This window comes from Trachemys scripta, chromosome 11 (assembly GCF_013100865.1).
Source record: "Trachemys scripta elegans isolate TJP31775 chromosome 11, CAS_Tse_1.0, whole genome shotgun sequence".
NCBI lineage: Eukaryota > Metazoa > Chordata > Testudines > Emydidae > Trachemys > Trachemys scripta.
Window position 1 is genome coordinate 44551175 of NC_048308.1, and position 17374 is coordinate 44568548.

The 17374-nt window shown below is 40.1% G+C and overlaps 1 protein-coding gene across 2 annotated transcripts in view; it reads right to left on the minus strand.

Annotated features, from left to right (window-relative positions):
- Positions 1 to 3058: 3058 nt before the first annotated feature.
- PDE1A (phosphodiesterase 1A) overlaps positions 3059 to 17374 on the minus strand; it is a 291971-nt gene continuing 277655 nt past the window's right edge. For both annotated transcript variants that reach the window (XM_034785791.1, XM_034785795.1), the window contains 2 exons: positions 7061 to 7180; positions 3059 to 6683 (listed from right to left, as the gene is read on the minus strand). In XM_034785791.1, the coding sequence (XP_034641682.1) occupies positions 7104 to 7180 (77 nt within the window). In that variant the 3' untranslated portion in view covers positions 3059 to 6683; positions 7061 to 7103. The remainder of the gene's footprint in view (positions 6684 to 7060; positions 7181 to 17374) is intronic.

The following is a 17374-nucleotide window of genomic DNA, read 5'->3' on the forward strand; positions in this document are numbered from 1 at the left end:
AATGAATATATATATATATATATATATATATATATATATATATATATATATTGGGTTGACCCCTAATGGAATTTTTAAATTTTTCTTTCTGAAATGAAAAACTGAAAAAAATTCAACTGGGGTTGAATGAAAAGTTTTGTTGGACCCGAAACTAATTTTTGTGGTTATAGTTTTTTAGTTATGTTTAGGGTTTTTTTTACACTTTTTGTTTTGTTTTAAATAAATGTAGCTACGTTTTGACACAAACCATCATTTTTAAGCAAAAAAAAAAAAAAAAATCCAAACATTTTGTTAGCCCATAAGACCAGCAATGCTGGGTCAGATCTATCATTCCTCTAGGGATCAAGAGCACAAGTGGTATGTAAAAGACAAAAGCAGCTTTATCAGCATCTCCTGTTTTTCCAACCCCTTTATGTTTTTTTTCAGTTTTGTCAGTCTTTATGCATCACTTGAATATTAATTAGTTAATTACATCACTTGAGTAAATGACAGGTGGTAATGAACTAAAATGTGGGCTATTTGATCTCTGTTGGAGGGCTGTAGTGTTGGCCAAGCTCTTCTGATGGCAGCATCAGTTTCATTGGAATAAAGATACTATAACCAAAGTAGCTGCCTAATCAAAATCAGAACTTTTTTGCAAGGGTGTTCAGCCTAAAATGACTAAGGTGCCGGTCCTGCAATGATTTACACACATATTTAACTTTATGAACATGAATAGTTTGCAAAAAGAAGAACAGGAGTACTTGTGGCACCTTAGAGACTAACAAATTTATTAGAGCATAAGCTTTCGTGGACTACAGCCCACTTCTTCGGATGCATATAGAATATAGTCTCTAAGGTGCCACAAGTACTCCTGTTCTTCTTTTTGCGGATACAGACTAACACGGCTGCTACTCTGAAACATGAATAGTTCGATTGACCTCAGTAGGATGTAAGATGACTCACATGTGAAAGATTTTGTAGGGTCAGAGCCTAAGTAATTACAACTCTTCACTCATACCAGATTCAGCACACTTAGGCATGAGAAAAGCACCTTTACAATGTTGTTTTGAGCCCTGCTAAATAAATAAATGAGCAGGAAAGTTAAATCAAATCCCAGAGAAATGAAATGTCCCAAATATTTTTCCCATAATGCAGCTTATATAAAGCAGCTATACATTTTTAAAATGTTGTTTTACTTAAAAATAAATTAAAGCCACTACATTCCATCAGAGGTCAATATTTTACTTAGCTTGGTTTTCTAAGGATGTGATTTTCAAAAGTCAATGGGAGTTCAAAGTCAGTGGGAGTCGGATGCCTAAATCCTTTAGGTGCATTTGAAAATCCCAGTGTAAAACATGACAAGTCAAATTTTGCCCTCAGCTAAATCAGTGTAAATCCAAATCCTGACTTACCCTTTTGGTGTCTATGGAATTCTACAGGATTTACACCCACAGAAGTGAAAACAGATTTTGGCTTAACACATTTGCATGGGTTCCATCTGATAATATTAATTAAATACCAAATGGCACATTAGCTATAAAGACCCTTAGAAAAAGAATTAGATAGGACACTTACATACTGTGATTTTACTTGAAAGTTGCAGTTGAACATTTGTTTTGTATTTAATTATCTCTCTTGCTGTCATTGGCTATCACTACACACCAATATTCAATTAAAATACACGATTAAATATCTATTGTTACACCCTTACCACTGAAGTCTTGAATATCATTGTTTATTTTAAATTATTTATTATTTCTATAGTGCCTTGCATGGCATTTTACAACCTTACAAAAAGACAAGAAACCTGCCCTGTGGAGCTCACAGTCTAAAGTAGACATAGTCCAGACAAATAAAGAGGGATGGGATATAATAGAGAAAATCTGTTGATTTTGTTTATCTCCCCTTGTAAATTTCATATTGATTTCAATGGGAGTTGGATGGGAACCAGGTATTCTGATCTATAGTCCATAGCAGTCAATGAGAGACTTTCCATCTACTTCAATAGGCTTTGGATTAAGCCCTTTGCTCCATATGTGGGTCTGATCGTGCAAACCATTACTCACCGTAATAGCCCCATTGACTTCAATGGAACCAATCACCTTGGTCAGGGTTTGCAAGATCCCATGTTTAGCTGGTTATGTTTTCCTTAATGTGAGTAATATTTAGGGGGACAAGCCCAAGTCTGAACATAAATGCAAAGGTTAACTGTGGCAGGCCAGCTAAAAAAACTTAATTTCAAGATGGCCTCGAGGAGAGCAAAATTGCTTAGCAAATAGGAGGCGGCATGAAAAAAGTGCAGAGTCACAAAAGGGAGAAGGATTTGGTAAAATCCATTTATGCTGTGTCATTTTTTCCAAAGACAATCCATATGCAAATGATCAAACATGCTTCAGTAAAGCAAAATTGTATTGATACTCAAATGTTTCACAATCCTTGCCTTCAAATATGATTTATTTAGCAATATTATCATAGGAAATACGGACACGTACAGCAGAATAAAAACACAAGAGTTGTAGGTTGAGAATTAAATAAAAATACTGGCTAAATCATAATCCATAACTATATTACAGGATATATTCGTCAGATAATTCCAGATAAAAATACAAAATGAAACTTTTGAGGACTATGCCTATCTATGGTGCTCTGGGAATGCATTTCCATAGTGCAGTGGTTCCAACCTTTTCTCTGCTGCGGCACATCTTGATACCTTGTTATTTTGAGGCACACCACCATATTGTCTCCAAATGAACTCACCCTCTTATCCCCTCGGTTTAAGCAGTTTACCACCCTTGCCATTTACAGTCTGTACAATACAGTTAATGATGCTAGAATCTAACATCATTAACAGTATTGCACAGACTGTGACAAGTATTTTCAGTTGACTCACACCAGCAAGACCCCAGTTCTGCCCCACCCCCACCCAGGCCCCACCAGTTCTGCTCCCCATCTCCCCAGCCCCCACCTCACACCAATTCTGCCTTCCCAGATCCCCCACCCAGCCCCGACCCCCAGATCCCCCACCCCAACAGTTATGCCCACCCAGCACCCCCAACCCCACCCCCCAGTTCAGCCCCCCATCTCTGCTCCTCCTGGGGTTCTTCCCCCCTTCCAACCCTGGAGTGCTGCAGCAGGGTTCACACTCCACTTGCAAGCTGGGGTGGGTGGCTCCAGGGGCCCTTCCCCCCACACTCAGCCAGCGGCTGCAGTACAGAGTGGGAGGGACAGAGGAGCTGACCCGTTGCTCCCAGGTGGGGAGGAGGGAGGGAGATTGAGCTCTGATTGGTTGCTTTGCCTCTGGAGGAGGCAGGGCAGTAAGGCAGATGGCCAATGAGAAGGTGGCTTCCCCCTTTCTTTCTCCCTCCCCCGCTACCCCTCCACAAGAGTCAAATTTGCTATCTTAACCTCGCTTTGGGGAATGGAATGTGACACATGTATAATATTTGAAAGGAACCTTTTCCCAGACAGCAAAATTACAGAATGCGATCCAGCTCTGATGCTAATTAAAATACATGGGAAGGTTTTTTGTTCTTACATGGAGTTTTTCAAAAAATTCTGTGGCACACCTGTTCAGGCCTGACAGCACACCAGTTGAGAAACACTGCCCTAATGCTCATGGGGAGATGCATACACAAACCCCATTCCTTATGGCCCCAGGCAATATTGTGTTAGTGCATCCTCAAATGTTTAAGGGGGAAATTCATCCTCCTACAGAGGCCTCAGCACAAGGTCTATACACCATTTAAGTCCCCCTTATGTTATATTTTGAATCAGTTGGCGCATAGGTCTCAAGTTGGTTCTCTCCAGTGAGGTAAATTTCACCTCTATAGATAACCCAGGATGTGGGTCAAACACTGGCACAATCTTACTGCAAAGAAAGAAAGAAACTTAACTGATGTTAATTAGAAGACATACTTGAGAAAATGGTGTATCCTTCTTCACTATTTCAATGCAGTCCATCACAGTGCTTAAAAATTTAATACAAACTGGCAAGTCAGGTTATTTATACAGAAGACACATTTGCAGATTAATGATCCAGTCATGGAAGGTGCCGAATACCTCCTATGAGGTGTATAGCTCGCTTACCTCCCAGCCAAGGAGTTGCGGTTGCTCAATATGAGTGGAGCGTGCTGAACACCTCACACAAGGCACACAGTGCCTTGCAGATTCTGGAGTGAATTCTGCTGGTAAATACATTTTCAGTAACAAATGTCTGCTGTGTGTAAATCACTACTGCAAATAGATATAGCAGAGAGGTCAAATTAATTCTGAAAAAAGGCAAACGTTGAAATGTGTGGGTCAAACTTTTCATGCATTTGTGCAAAGCTTTTAGTCTCTGTGAATCATGAACAGCACGTTTGGAAAACACTGGTACTCTCTCGTAACACTAAGATTTCATTGACTTCATTTGCAAAGATGCCAAGCATCTGCAGCTCCTACCAACTTCAGTGTGAGCTGTGGATGTTCAGCACATCTGAAAAATCTAGCCCCCTGTTTTTCCATACGGCAAAATCCCAAAGTTCTGACTCCACTCTTACTGAGGCAAATCTTCATTGAATTCAAAGGAAGCTTTGCCACAGTACCTAGTCGGCTCAGAATCTACAAAATTACTTCTGATATGACCATACTGTCTTTTCTGTTGTCAGAATGGCTCTACGGAACCATCAGATATTTATAGTATATTATAAGAGGAGGTGAAAACCATTCAATGAAAGAATGAGGTGGTACAATTGAGTGATCCAGGTAACTAATGATCTGCCCAAACTCTAGCAGAGTATATATAAATCCTTAACTCAGCAAAAAAAACAAAAACAAAAAAAACACCCCCACCCCGCAAAAAAACAATTATGTTATAATGTATATAATACAATTTCATGTTAACATTTCATTTGTTATTTGCACTGTACAGAAAGTCCATGCTAAATACAAGCTCTGGACCAGATTCAAAAACATTTTAAATGCACTTTTTACACCCTCTATGCACAAATATTTCTTAAATTAAAACTATGCACACTAAATATGCATAGTGAATATATGGCTTATGTGTTGAATGACATGAGTTCCACCTTTTGATAGTCCTTTAACCCCAATATCGAGAGTTTGAAATATACCCAGTTCAATCACAATTGCTCAGGTGTGTGCAGGCCAAAAAAGAGGCAGAGTCAACAAATATAGACACATAAGTGAGAATCGACATAATTGTGATTATTGCATTAGTCCTTATTCAACCTGGGTGAAATTCACCCATGCTGAGGACCAGTATGAGGCCTATGCTCCACTTTAGTCCCACTTAGGATCCCAAAATAAATAGCACATAGGTCTTATTTTGGTCATCTAAACAGGAGTGAATTTCACACCCACTGAATAATGTTGTGAAAGGGGCTATTGGCTGCTTATGAAGGGTTGTTGGTCAAGGAGGTCACCACCCAAAGGCCTGTTAAAGGAGTATTGTAAGTTTAACGGCCTAAGCCACCTGGTCAGAACATGCAACCCAGAGGGCAGTGGGAGCTACAGGGTTTCCCTTTAGATTCCAGATGCCGGGGTGAGCAGTTGATTGCAGGCTATGTGGGTTAGAGGGAGTGAGCCAGGAGAAGTAGTCATGTGTGACCCTGGAAGGAAGCTGAGGCAGGGAGGGAGCCACTCCTTGGGCACTGTGCTGGCTGGAAACTAACTGCCTGATTGCTGTACGTTTCTACTGCTGCTCGGGGAAACAGGATTGTGTGAATATTTATGTAAATAAACCAAATACAGCATGGATTATCCTGACTCCATGTCACCGAGTTTTCATATGAACAGAATCACCCACAAGGCCCCAAATTTTCCCTTCCTGCTCAGTCTAAGGGGCTACAATACCATCTGCAGACTATTTATACATGGTTTTGCTTAAGTGAAGCCAAAGTGTCACTTGAACATTCTTGTATCTATTTCCTCTGCCCTGATCTCAAACAATATACACCTAACTCCATGGCAGGCATGACTCCACTGCCAAGGTCTTACTGAACACCATAGGACATGGTATTAGAACATTTTGATCTTAGCATTGACAATTATTTAGCAGGTTTTCAATCGATATTTCAAAGGCTGGTTTCATTAAACACCAAGTTTTTTTCCAAATTGCAGCCACAGCATCAGGATACATTGATTGTTCACATGGGCTGCTCAGTACAACACTAACATTTCTCTGTACAGTCTACATTCTAATTTGTTTCCAAAGATTTTAAGAAATCTGACAAGTGGGACTTAAATGTCATTATGCAGTGTGGATGCATAAACAATTGTCTGTGCCAGCTTCAGTTTGGCTTTCCATTTCCATTGGATGTAGATCAAGGTTACCAGCAGTTTTACAGCAAACCAGGCAAATGATAAGTGCCTTATATATTAACACGTATCTCATGCTTATTTGGCAACGACTGGTTTCAGTGATGCAAATAAAATGAAGTCTAAGTTTTGGCTGAAAAAGTACTCTGGCTAGGTTTAAGAAGGCAAAATAGAAGAGGAAATAAACCAGTTACAAATTCATCTCAAACCTTGAGAGTTATTAAGTGCCTTGAGTTACCAGCTCAGGATTTTATGGTTTTTACTATCATTATTTTGTCCAATGGTTGTCCATAAAAATGGCATGGTCCGAGAACGAGTACATAGAGGAGATGATAGCCTCACAGAAAGCTGAATTAGGAACTTGTAGTGCTGTTCTGTTTTTCCTGCAAACAGAATTAAAATGAAAATACATGATGTGACATGCGCTCTACCATGAAACTTCAAGTATTTACAATTCTTATAGTGATATATTTCAGATAGATTATTTAGCCTGGAAAAGAGAAGAATTCAAAGAAACTTAAGGTACGGTTTTAATCAGTCTTCCCCTCTTCTACTCTGTCCCACTTTTTAAGGAGATGCTGTAGGGTCAGTTGGCCCCCCAAATTAGTAAAAAACCTACAAGTAACAGAAATGTTTCTATGTTTTTTTAAAAATGCCACTGGAAATAATTTTTCTAATACTACAAATCAATTAATATCCCTCTGCAATGCTTACAACCAAAACTTACAGAATTATGACATGGTAAAAATGGTAAAATTACCTCTCATGACTAAAATGTCAGAAGCCTTTAAGAAGTAGCAAATCTAGTTGTGTATCACAGCATGTTTTTGTTCAGTGGCTTTTATTATATCTTCTGATTTTTGACAGTGTTTAGGCTCACCTGAAAAACACACAAATGGGAATGTACCTTAAGACATTAATCAAGTCAACAGAATGTGATTTCGTTTTCATACATAATATGAACCTGTCTTGTGGATAACACATTGTAGTATTACATCTGAGTAGGACATTTTTCTTTCCTTTTCCAAAGGTTGCCTATCTTATACTTACATTTCAATCATCACTTACTTTTCAGAGTGAATATGTGGGATTGAGTTTAATCATTTTCATTTACTCATGTGGAAAGACACAGAATGAAAGCACTAGATCAGAACATTAATTGAGACAAATATAAAGCAATTTTTATTAGTCTATTGTTAATGAAGCATTAGAAAAAAATTAAATATATTTTCTGTACAAATTTAAACTGCTTCTTGGGGGGAATTCACCCCTGCGAAGATGGCTACTTAAATCCACTTTGGGGGTGAGTTTCACCTGGAAAAATAATGATACTGTAAATTTGCAATCAAAGCCTAATTTTAAGAGTTCCATTTGTCCAGTCTGCTGAAACAATACCATATGACTTATGTATTAATTCAAAACTAAGCAACACAGCTTGAATTTCAGTTCTTGAATAGTCACAGTTAACAGTATTTGGATCACAGAAATTATTTGTGAGTATTTTTGAATATAGAAAATTAAAAACTGTGGACAATTTGCCACTATAGAAAGAGGTGAAATATGTCAAATACATTGAATATAAATTTGCTGCTCAGTTCTAAGCAATCAAATGCATATTGTGGTCACTAATTTGCACCAATAAAACCTACAGCCGGTTTGCAGATTGTGGAGGAAGGAAAGCAAGGAAAAACATAGAAGGACAGGGAAGTAGAGGGAAAACAGATGGGGAGATAGAGAAAGGCAGGGGAAGATGTTTGAAAGAGGAAGGAAGCACTATTAGAAGCTAAGAATTAAAGTAGAGGAAGAGTTTTTAAAGGAGGACAAACAATAATTTGTAAGTGGGAGGAAACAAAAGGAAGAGGAATTTAGCTTGAAAACGGAATGATTAGTACAGAAGCATCAGAGGAAGAGTATACCAAAGAGGGAAGGAGACGGAAGAGGAGAAAAAGCATTGAATTCACTATGGGTTTGAAATCTTAGTGCCACTGAAGACAGTGGGAGTTTTGCCATTTACTTCAGTGGAGCCAGGATTTCACCCCTGCTCTCAGTCCCTTGCAGTTTCACATATCTGAACGCCATGCTCTAGTATTTGGAAAGCTAGGTCAGCCCCCCTCTGCCTGCCTTTCTAAAGATGTTTATCAGAGCTGAGTGAAGGATGGAAGTTCCATTTCGCAAAGGATTTCAAGATTTCTGAATCTGGCCTCATTCTAAACTGAAATAAAAACTGAGAATTTCAAAATTTTCCATGAAGTAAAATTCTGAAAAGAAATGTTCATTTTGGGTCACACAACCTATTTCAGTTTGATTTCAACTTTTTATGGTTCATATTATAAGCTATAATGAAAAATTAAAAAAAAAAGTTTCAGAACAAGAAATTGAAATGTTTGTTCCTACAATCTCAAAATGGGACAGCTGGACATAGTTGGAACTTCTCCCCTCCATTTTCCCTTCCAAGTTAAATTCCAGCAAAGTTGATCTGATTTTGTGAAATGTTTTGATTTTGATGGAACTGCATATTCCAAAGCAGTATGAGTCAGGCAAGGTTTCTCTGAGCAGCATTTTGAGCAAAGCTCAATTGCTTTGTTCTTTGATCTTACCTTATTCTTTATCCACATCAGCACATGTTTTTCTCCTAATTATGATTTAAGGGTCAGTGCCCTGATTCAGCATTGCTTTGCACCCTGTTTAGCCCCTTACACCAGCATCAAAGTAGATTAAAATACTACCAAATACCCCTTTGCACTGACGTAAATAATTACACCTGGTGCAAGGAAAAGTATGAAATGGGGTTCAGGAATCTACCATGTCTCCTTTGACTGACACTTATATGCCAGAGAGTGATCAATTGATGTAATCTGAGCCAACATAAATTATATTGCCACATTGCTGATTTGGATTTTCCTGCTGCTATTCTATCTGGTTATGCTCCAGGAGGCTTTGAGTGATCAATTAATACTGCCCATGTGTGTTTTATACTACTGGTAGTTACTGGATAGTCCTCTACTGTCACAGAGATTGATGCTATAGTCAGTCATTTTTAGTCACAGATTCACTGGCTTCTTAAATGTTGGTATTTCTTGACACATTAAGGATAAGTTGTTTTTCAGGAGGTGTTTCCTTGGAAACTTTTGATGGTCAGTTTTGCATGAATGCTGGCCTGAGCAGGAATCAGGTTTGGTTAATGAACTAGGAGTGCCCTCAAGAGTTAAATCTCAGAGTAGGTGCTAGGACAGCAGCAGATCCCAAGTTTTGCCATCGCATGCACCTCCTCTTAGTAGATATAGGGTGTCAAGGACCATCCCCCCTCTCTATGTGCAGGCATGGTGACACCACCTTGCCCTGCATTTACAATCCCTTCACATCTTTGTAGTGACTGCAGTAGTTGCTTACTCATTTCCATTAGGAAAATTATGTATTTTAGTTGTCTTTAAAGCATTGTGTTTTATCCTATTAAAAAATTAATCATGCTGTCTCCCTTTGCTCGTCATTTACTCTCCCCTCACATCTGTTCTGGTCTTCTCAGCATAAAACAAGAAGCCCCTGTGCCATCTCTCCACAGAGCACCAGCAAGTGCTCCATAGACCACTGTTTGGAAACTGTTGGCATGGGAGCTGGGACTTGGTGGGCAGATACTATGGTGATGGGTAGCACATTAGTACATGCAAAAATGTCTGAGAAACTGAGAGATGCTTGTTGGAGCAACTAACTCTGGGTTGGATCAGAAGCCAAATTTGCCCATGAATGAAAAGAAAAAGGCTATAATCACCCAGGAGAGATAAGCCCTCCCTGCTAGCACACCCAAAGGAGGTGGTCCCAGAAGTGCAAAGGGAACACTAGGGTGGTGCACACCCATCCAAAAGGAGCATGTCAGTGTGGGTGGGGGCATAGTCAGGGCCCCACTCTGCATACACAATGGCTGGTAACTTAAAGGCCATCACCGGAGAGAAGGGGTGTACCTTTTACCCAGGGGTCCCAAGAACCATGGTGGAGTTTGCCCCCTTCATCTTTTCTGGAGGCATTATACCTCCCTGTGATAAAAAGGCATAATGTGGTACAAACTGATCACCAGTCCATTCTCTCCCTATACTCCTCTCCCCAACACTGCACTGGTTTTAAGAGCCAAACCTTACCCCATATTCTAGGGCACCGAGGTTACAGATATATGGTAGACATTCCTTGCTTGAATAAGTAGAAGCTAGTCCAGCCCCAAAAAGGCCAGTTCACACCAGAACAGTAGCTTTTACACAATCATGTCCCCCAACATAAAAGACCCCTAATATCTAAAAACACTTTCCATTATTCACATGTTACAGAGGAGAGATGCCTTTGCACAATTTGTGCCAGTGTAGTCAGATGAAACCCATGCCCAAGAGTCCAAGCAGAATGTATATTCTTTTTCTTACTTATTTCCATTGGGTTAGCAATATGTGTTTTTGCTCTGCAGCTTAAGAGGTTTCAGTAAATGGTACAACTGAATCTGTGCACATGTGCCTAACTTTAAATGAGCAACTGTACTATTTATAAGTAGCAGTTCTCAAATTGCTTTTCCTTGCATGAGAGATATGCATGGGTACTCTGGAAGCACATTGGAATTAGCAGATGAAATGAACACTCTCTTCCCAGTTCAGAGTGAGGATGTTGATAGTGCCCTACTATGATGTCTCTCTTGTTTGCTGAGTGTTACTACATCACTTCTACACCAGACACTTGCTCTCACTGTATCAAAGACCCAGTCCTTTGGGTATCACAGATAAACTGCACGGTTCTATGGACTTTTATTGTAAATGTAATGAGAGCACCACTTACTCTCTGGAAGTCTCAGCTGAAGAGCGAAATAGTGTTTGCTTTCTTGAAAATGAATGGCAAAATGTATGAACAAGGCATAGTGATGTTCAGAGATCATTCCATTATTTATACCAAGGTCCTAAGAATTCTAATATATACAGGGAATTTTATTATTCCACAACCAACTTGCTTTAGATAGTTTATGTTTTTCATAGAGCACCAGGCCTCTGTAGAACCAATTGCTCATGATCTCTTTCATTGTATTCTATAGTCATCTTCTCAGCATATTTTGGTTTGCTTTCTCTATACTAGCTGATGCCCTTTATCCTGAAGGATCCAGGCTACTTTAAAGACTGTGAGGACAGTTTTTTTAAACTAGGTGACTATCATATGATAACCATTTACCCTTTTGGCTATTCACATCAACACAAGACATCTGTAACAAGGTGGGAGAGTATCTGTTGATCCATGTTGTCAGCAGGTGCTAGGGACCCTGCCTAAAGCTCTTGATGTTCTACAGACTCATTGCATCAGATATGGCAATGTGCAAAGTTCTTATTCCATGTTTAGGAGAAGAGGTGATTTAATGGAAAATGGCATCTTCTTAAAATACATTGGTATAACAGCTTCAGATCCTTTGCTCCAATAGTATAAGAGGCAGGAAATGCCTGAAGGATGTTAAGCACTAGTATGGAATTCATCTCTCGTTATATGTTCATCTGCATTTTTTTCTATTTTTAAAATCCCAAACAAACCCTGTTCTATAGAAATATTTTCATAAAATTCTGTAAATATAAAATACTAGTTCTTATACAGAGCATAAAACCTTGAGTGGACTTACAGGACAAATGTATTTAAGGGTATTCCATCCAACTCTTTTCTTTACCACAGCACTTTTTAAGTCATTTTTAGTTTTACATTGTGTATATTCTCCTTTTTTGCAGAGCAAGTGTGGTTTCCTCTCAATGGTTATATAAAGCAAAGGTTCTGTCAGTCTGTCTGTATCCCTCTGTTGTCTCATTTTGTACTAAGATGGTAAGATCTATGATGCATGGACTCTCTTTTCATTCTGTGTTTGTGCAGCACCTAGCACAATGAGGTCTATGACTGGGACTTCTAGGCACTATGGGAATACAAATAATAATAATGTGTTCTTCTTTGTTAGTGACGGTTAGATAGTAAAGACAATGAATACCATGGCAAGTTTACAAGTTTTACATTGTTAAGTTAAATGAAAATGTACTTCCTGCCTTCTGAGGAGGATGGATGGATGGATACCATGTTCAATGGTAACAACAGATACTTGAGAAGATTGAAACTATATTTCACTTTCACTGCTGGCATAATTTATTCATTCATGACTCCCTGGAGCCCTCAACAGGTAGCTTTTCTCAACTACCTTGGTTTTCACTTCTATGGTCACCTGTTCCTGCTCACAGAGATCCCACTGTCCTCTTCCACATCTGACTCTTAATTAACTCATTGACTTGCTTTTCCCTCAACCCTCCCTTTCCACCCAAGGAGAAAACATTTTTAGCAGGAAGCAAATATTGATTCTTTTGATGGCATGGCGTGCCTTACAATCACGTTTGTCCAGTGGGACTAAAGAGTTTACATGAGCTGCAGGAGGAAACAACACAACTGTCTTCCTTTCTCTTTGGTACACTCCGTAATTCTATTCTGTACTCAAACATTATTTGTCTCTTGCACTTTTGTCACCTAAGAGTGTACAAAAGTCAGCATGATACACCACAAACAGAAATAAACACTGATCACCTAGTGTTCTGTACTGCTGTGACTTACATCTTACTATTTGACTGATACTTGCACTAATACCAGTAACGTGGATATGATTATAGTTGGCTGGAAAACAGAATTTCCATCCCAGGGAAATTCAGATATTTTGACATTTGTTTACATTCTGAATTGGGAGGAAAAGTCAGAATATCAAAAATTTTCACAGAACTAAATGTTCCAAAAAATTGCAGTTCAGAAATGTGAAAGCAAGAGGTGTGTATATTTTTGACTCAAACATTTTAAAATAAAAAACATTGTTTTGAATTGTTATTTTGACTTAAAATGACATTTTTAAGGCAACCATTTCAAAACAAAATTTTCATTTAGTTTCAAAATTTCATCTTAAAAGAAATGTTTTTGTTTTGACTAGCTGAATAGAAAATTAAAATATTTTGACAAAACTGGCATTTTCCCAAGAAAACATACTTTGATGAAAGCACATTTTCCAGTGAGGAAATTTTCCAGTTGAAAAATTTCAATAAACTCTAGATATGATATACACCAAGAAAGTGGAAAATGAGTTGCTTTAGAAAGTTGTTCATTTGCACACTTAAAATATTCTTGATGGTGGATTATATTAGTTTATATAGCGAATCAATTTCTAAAAGACTTTTTTGTAAAGGATTACTCTATCTCCTCCCTTTTAAATGGTTACATTTTGTATTCCATTAAGGCAGTGGTTCTTAACCTGGGGTGCACGCACCTCCTAGGGGTGCAAGATACCCTTTCTGGGGGTGCGAGACAGGGCTAGCTCTGGCTTTTTTGCCGCCCCAGGCAAAAAAGCCTCCCGCCGCCCCCCCCACCCCCGCCAGCGCGTCAGGGGAGGGCGCCGAGCCCAGCCGCGGGCCGCTCTCCCCAACCGGCCGGAGCGCTGTGGGGAGGGCGGCGAGCCCGCCGTGGCTCCGCTGGCGGCCGGAGTCCCGGGAGGAGGGCGGAGAGCCCAGCCGGGACTCCGCTCTCCTCGGCGGCCAGAGCGCTGGGGGGAGGGCGGCGAGCCCACCGCAGCTCCATTGGTGGCCGGAGCCCCGGGAGGAGGATGGAGAGCCCGGCCGGGGCTCCGCTCTCCCCTGCGGCTGGAGCGCCGGGGGAGAGCGGCGAGCCCACTGTGGCTCCGCTCTCCCCGGCGGTCGGAGCCGGAGCGCCGCGCCACCCCCCTCCAGATGCCACCCCAAGCACAAGCTTGGTGGGCTGGTGCCTGGAGCTGGCCCTGGTGCTAGGCATGCCAGATTTTTTTAGAAGGTAAATCATTGAAAACATAAATTAAGCACAAGCACATAAGTACAACTACTTTGTTTCATCACACCTATTTATTTATTAACATTATACATTTTTAACGATTACTGTAATATACAAACAAAAATATATCTAGGTTTAAGGGGTGTGACAACATATTTTTTAGGTTTACGGGGTGTGAGAACATATTTTGTTTTTTGATAAGGGGTGTGAGAACATATTTTGAGAACTAAAGGGGTGCAGGCTGCAGTAAAGGTTAAGAACCACTGCCTTAAGGCTTCCTTCTAGAATCACTTAGCACAATTTTAATCAACAATGCTTTGAAATACAACAGTGACCCAACACATTGTGGGTATTATAGATCAAGCTTTTATTTTATTTTATATTTTTGCGCTAAATACTTGGTTAGAGGGTGTGACAGGATAAGATAATTCACCCCAGTTAGAATGGATTTATTGTAGGCTGGTCTGCTAGTTTTAATGTGCAGAGGTTATTTGAAATTATGATAGTTTTGAAATGGAAATGCAAAGTATTTTATTTTTAAGGCTGGGATTTCCCTTTGGTATTGGATGTTGCAAATTCATTTAATCTTAATTTAATTGCGCAGACTGGAGTTTTGCACATTGCCTATTTTCTGGATAGCAGAATGTTATCCAGAAAATAACAATGTTACACACAATGTTACACACTCTATGTGGGTAAGTACACAGGTAACATCATTCTTTAATTCTCAAAGGGCGGGGTCTGCCTCTTGCTATGTATTTGTGCAATGCCTAGCACAAGGGAGCCATGACCTCAGTTGGGGCTTCCAGACACTACTGTAATGCAATTAACAATATAAATGTAAAATCAGACTGCTACAAAGAAGTTCAAACCTGGGTTTATTTAATTCTATCATCTATGGCACCTCTGTAGGTATATAACTGACTTCAGCTAATCTCAGTAAAATGTAATATGTTTTCCACATCGCAATAGCTATTAGCAAAGAACTTCATGTAGAAACTTTTTGACCTGCTATAGCACACTGCTAAACTCTACCAGATTAAAAGGAGCTGTAACATCCATTCTATATGCATCCGAAGAAGTGGGCTGTAGTCCACGAAAGCTTATGCTCTAATAAATTTGTTAGTCTCTAAGGTGCCACAAGTACTCCTGTTCTTCTTTATCCAAGCACGGTGACTAAGGCTTTGTCTACACTGCCCCACAGTTCAGAAAAAGAGGGTGTTAATAAGCTGCACTGTAGCTCCCCCATGTGGGCACGAACTTAATGGTCCCTAAAAGGACTACATTAGTTCAAACTAGGGACCTTTAAATTCATGTCCACAGTGTTCACATGGGGGAATTACAGCGCAGCACTTTAGTGTGTACTGCAATTCATACCCTCATAATCCAAATTGTAGAGCAGTGTAGACATAGCCTTAGTCAAGAATTACACCAAATCCCTCCTGTTTATTAGATTCACAAAACTGAAAATATTGGAATTGGCCAGGAAAATTTCTAAACTACAAATGGTAGAGTCAGAATGATTTACTGTTGAGATCAGAACTGCCGCCCATGGTAAAGAAAGATTAAAGGAGGTGCTGAAGTGATTTCTTTCCCAAACTGATGGTTTAGTAGGTGTATCAAACACATTTCTGAAGTGAGAATGGCAGTCAAAATACCTAACCTGCTGAAACTGCAGGCTACTCAGTCTGGGCAGAACCAATTCATTTTATATCTGGTTGTAACTGACTGGAACAGTTTGTACTTCTGATAGATTTTAATTCTTGGTTTCCTTTTTGAAAGAAAAAATATAAATATGAAATATTAAATGTACAAAATAAATCAGACTACCATGATCAGAAAACAAATAAAATTCAAATACTACCTAGGGTGAAAACACCCTTTAACTTCAATCCAGCCGGGAGCTCACCCACAGAATATACATTATCTGACTTCAGCCTTTGATAGCTTGCTTAAGGCAACAAGAATATTTCGTATAACTTAGTAATTTCTGATAAAGTTAATGGGAACTGAGCATCCAAATGCATTATGAGCCTTGAAAAATCTCACTCTTTTTCTTGATTTATTCACTAATCTCAAATAGGCACACAAACATTAAATCCATTTGAAACAGATAGTGCTGTCGAATTATGGATTTCCTTCTATTTCATATGTGACTTTACTTTAATGATTTGCTAATATCCAATATTCCTTCTTAATTAAGAAAATTAGAAACTCTCCATTCCATAGTGTGATTTTTATCTATGTTGGAAAATGGAGGCAAGCAATCACTGAAGCAGATGGTTGAGACTAAATTCAACATCGATCAATGAAGGGAAGTCTCACAGTATGATGCCTGCAGCTGATCACTCATTAAACTTGGATACAAAAATGCCTCCTATACAAATAAATAAATAAATGCATTTAAATTTAAGCTACAGCTAAATGCAGTTTAAGTGACTGTCCAGATTCCTTATAATGTATCATCCTACTGCATAATCTCGTGGCCCAGTTAATCTGAAAATAGCTCTAAATGCACATTCTAGATGCACAAAAGACAAATCAGAGTAATCTAGATTGTAAGATCCTGGGAGCAGGGAACTTGTTTTATAGCTGTATAAAATGATGTTTCCACCAGTAGCTCAATATGAATTAATGAATAAATAAGCAAACACATTCATACAGTGTATCAGGCCCACAGACATGGCCATGCGGGGGAAAGGGGACAATTGCCCAGGGGCCCAGGTGATTTAAAAGGACTCGGGGGCCCCCAGCCACCGCTAGCGCAGCTGGGCTAAGGTAGGCTTCCTGCCTGCCCTTGGTCTGTGCCACTCCCGGAAGGGGCTGGCATGTCCCTGCGGGCCTGGGGAGCAGTGGCAGGGGGTGTCTGCAAGCTGCCCCCACCCCAAGCGCTGTCTCCGCAGCTCCCATTGACCAGGAACTGCTGGGCCTCCCACCTAGGAGCCGCTGCAGGAGGGATGTATTGGTCGCTTTCGGGAGCTGCCTGAGGTAAGCGCCGACCCCCCCCCCACCCACTCCTGCACCCTAACCCCCTGCACCAGCCCAGAACCCACACCCCAGACCCAAACTCCCTCCTAGAGCCTGACCCCGTAATCCTTCCCGCACCCAAACTCCCTCCCAGAGCCTGCACCCCGCACCCTAATCCCCTGCCCTAGCCTGGTGAAAGTGAGTGAAGGTGGGGGAAAGTGAGTGATGGAGGGAGGGGGAATGGAGTGAGCAGGGGGCAGGGCCTCAGAGAAGGGGCGGGCCAGGGATG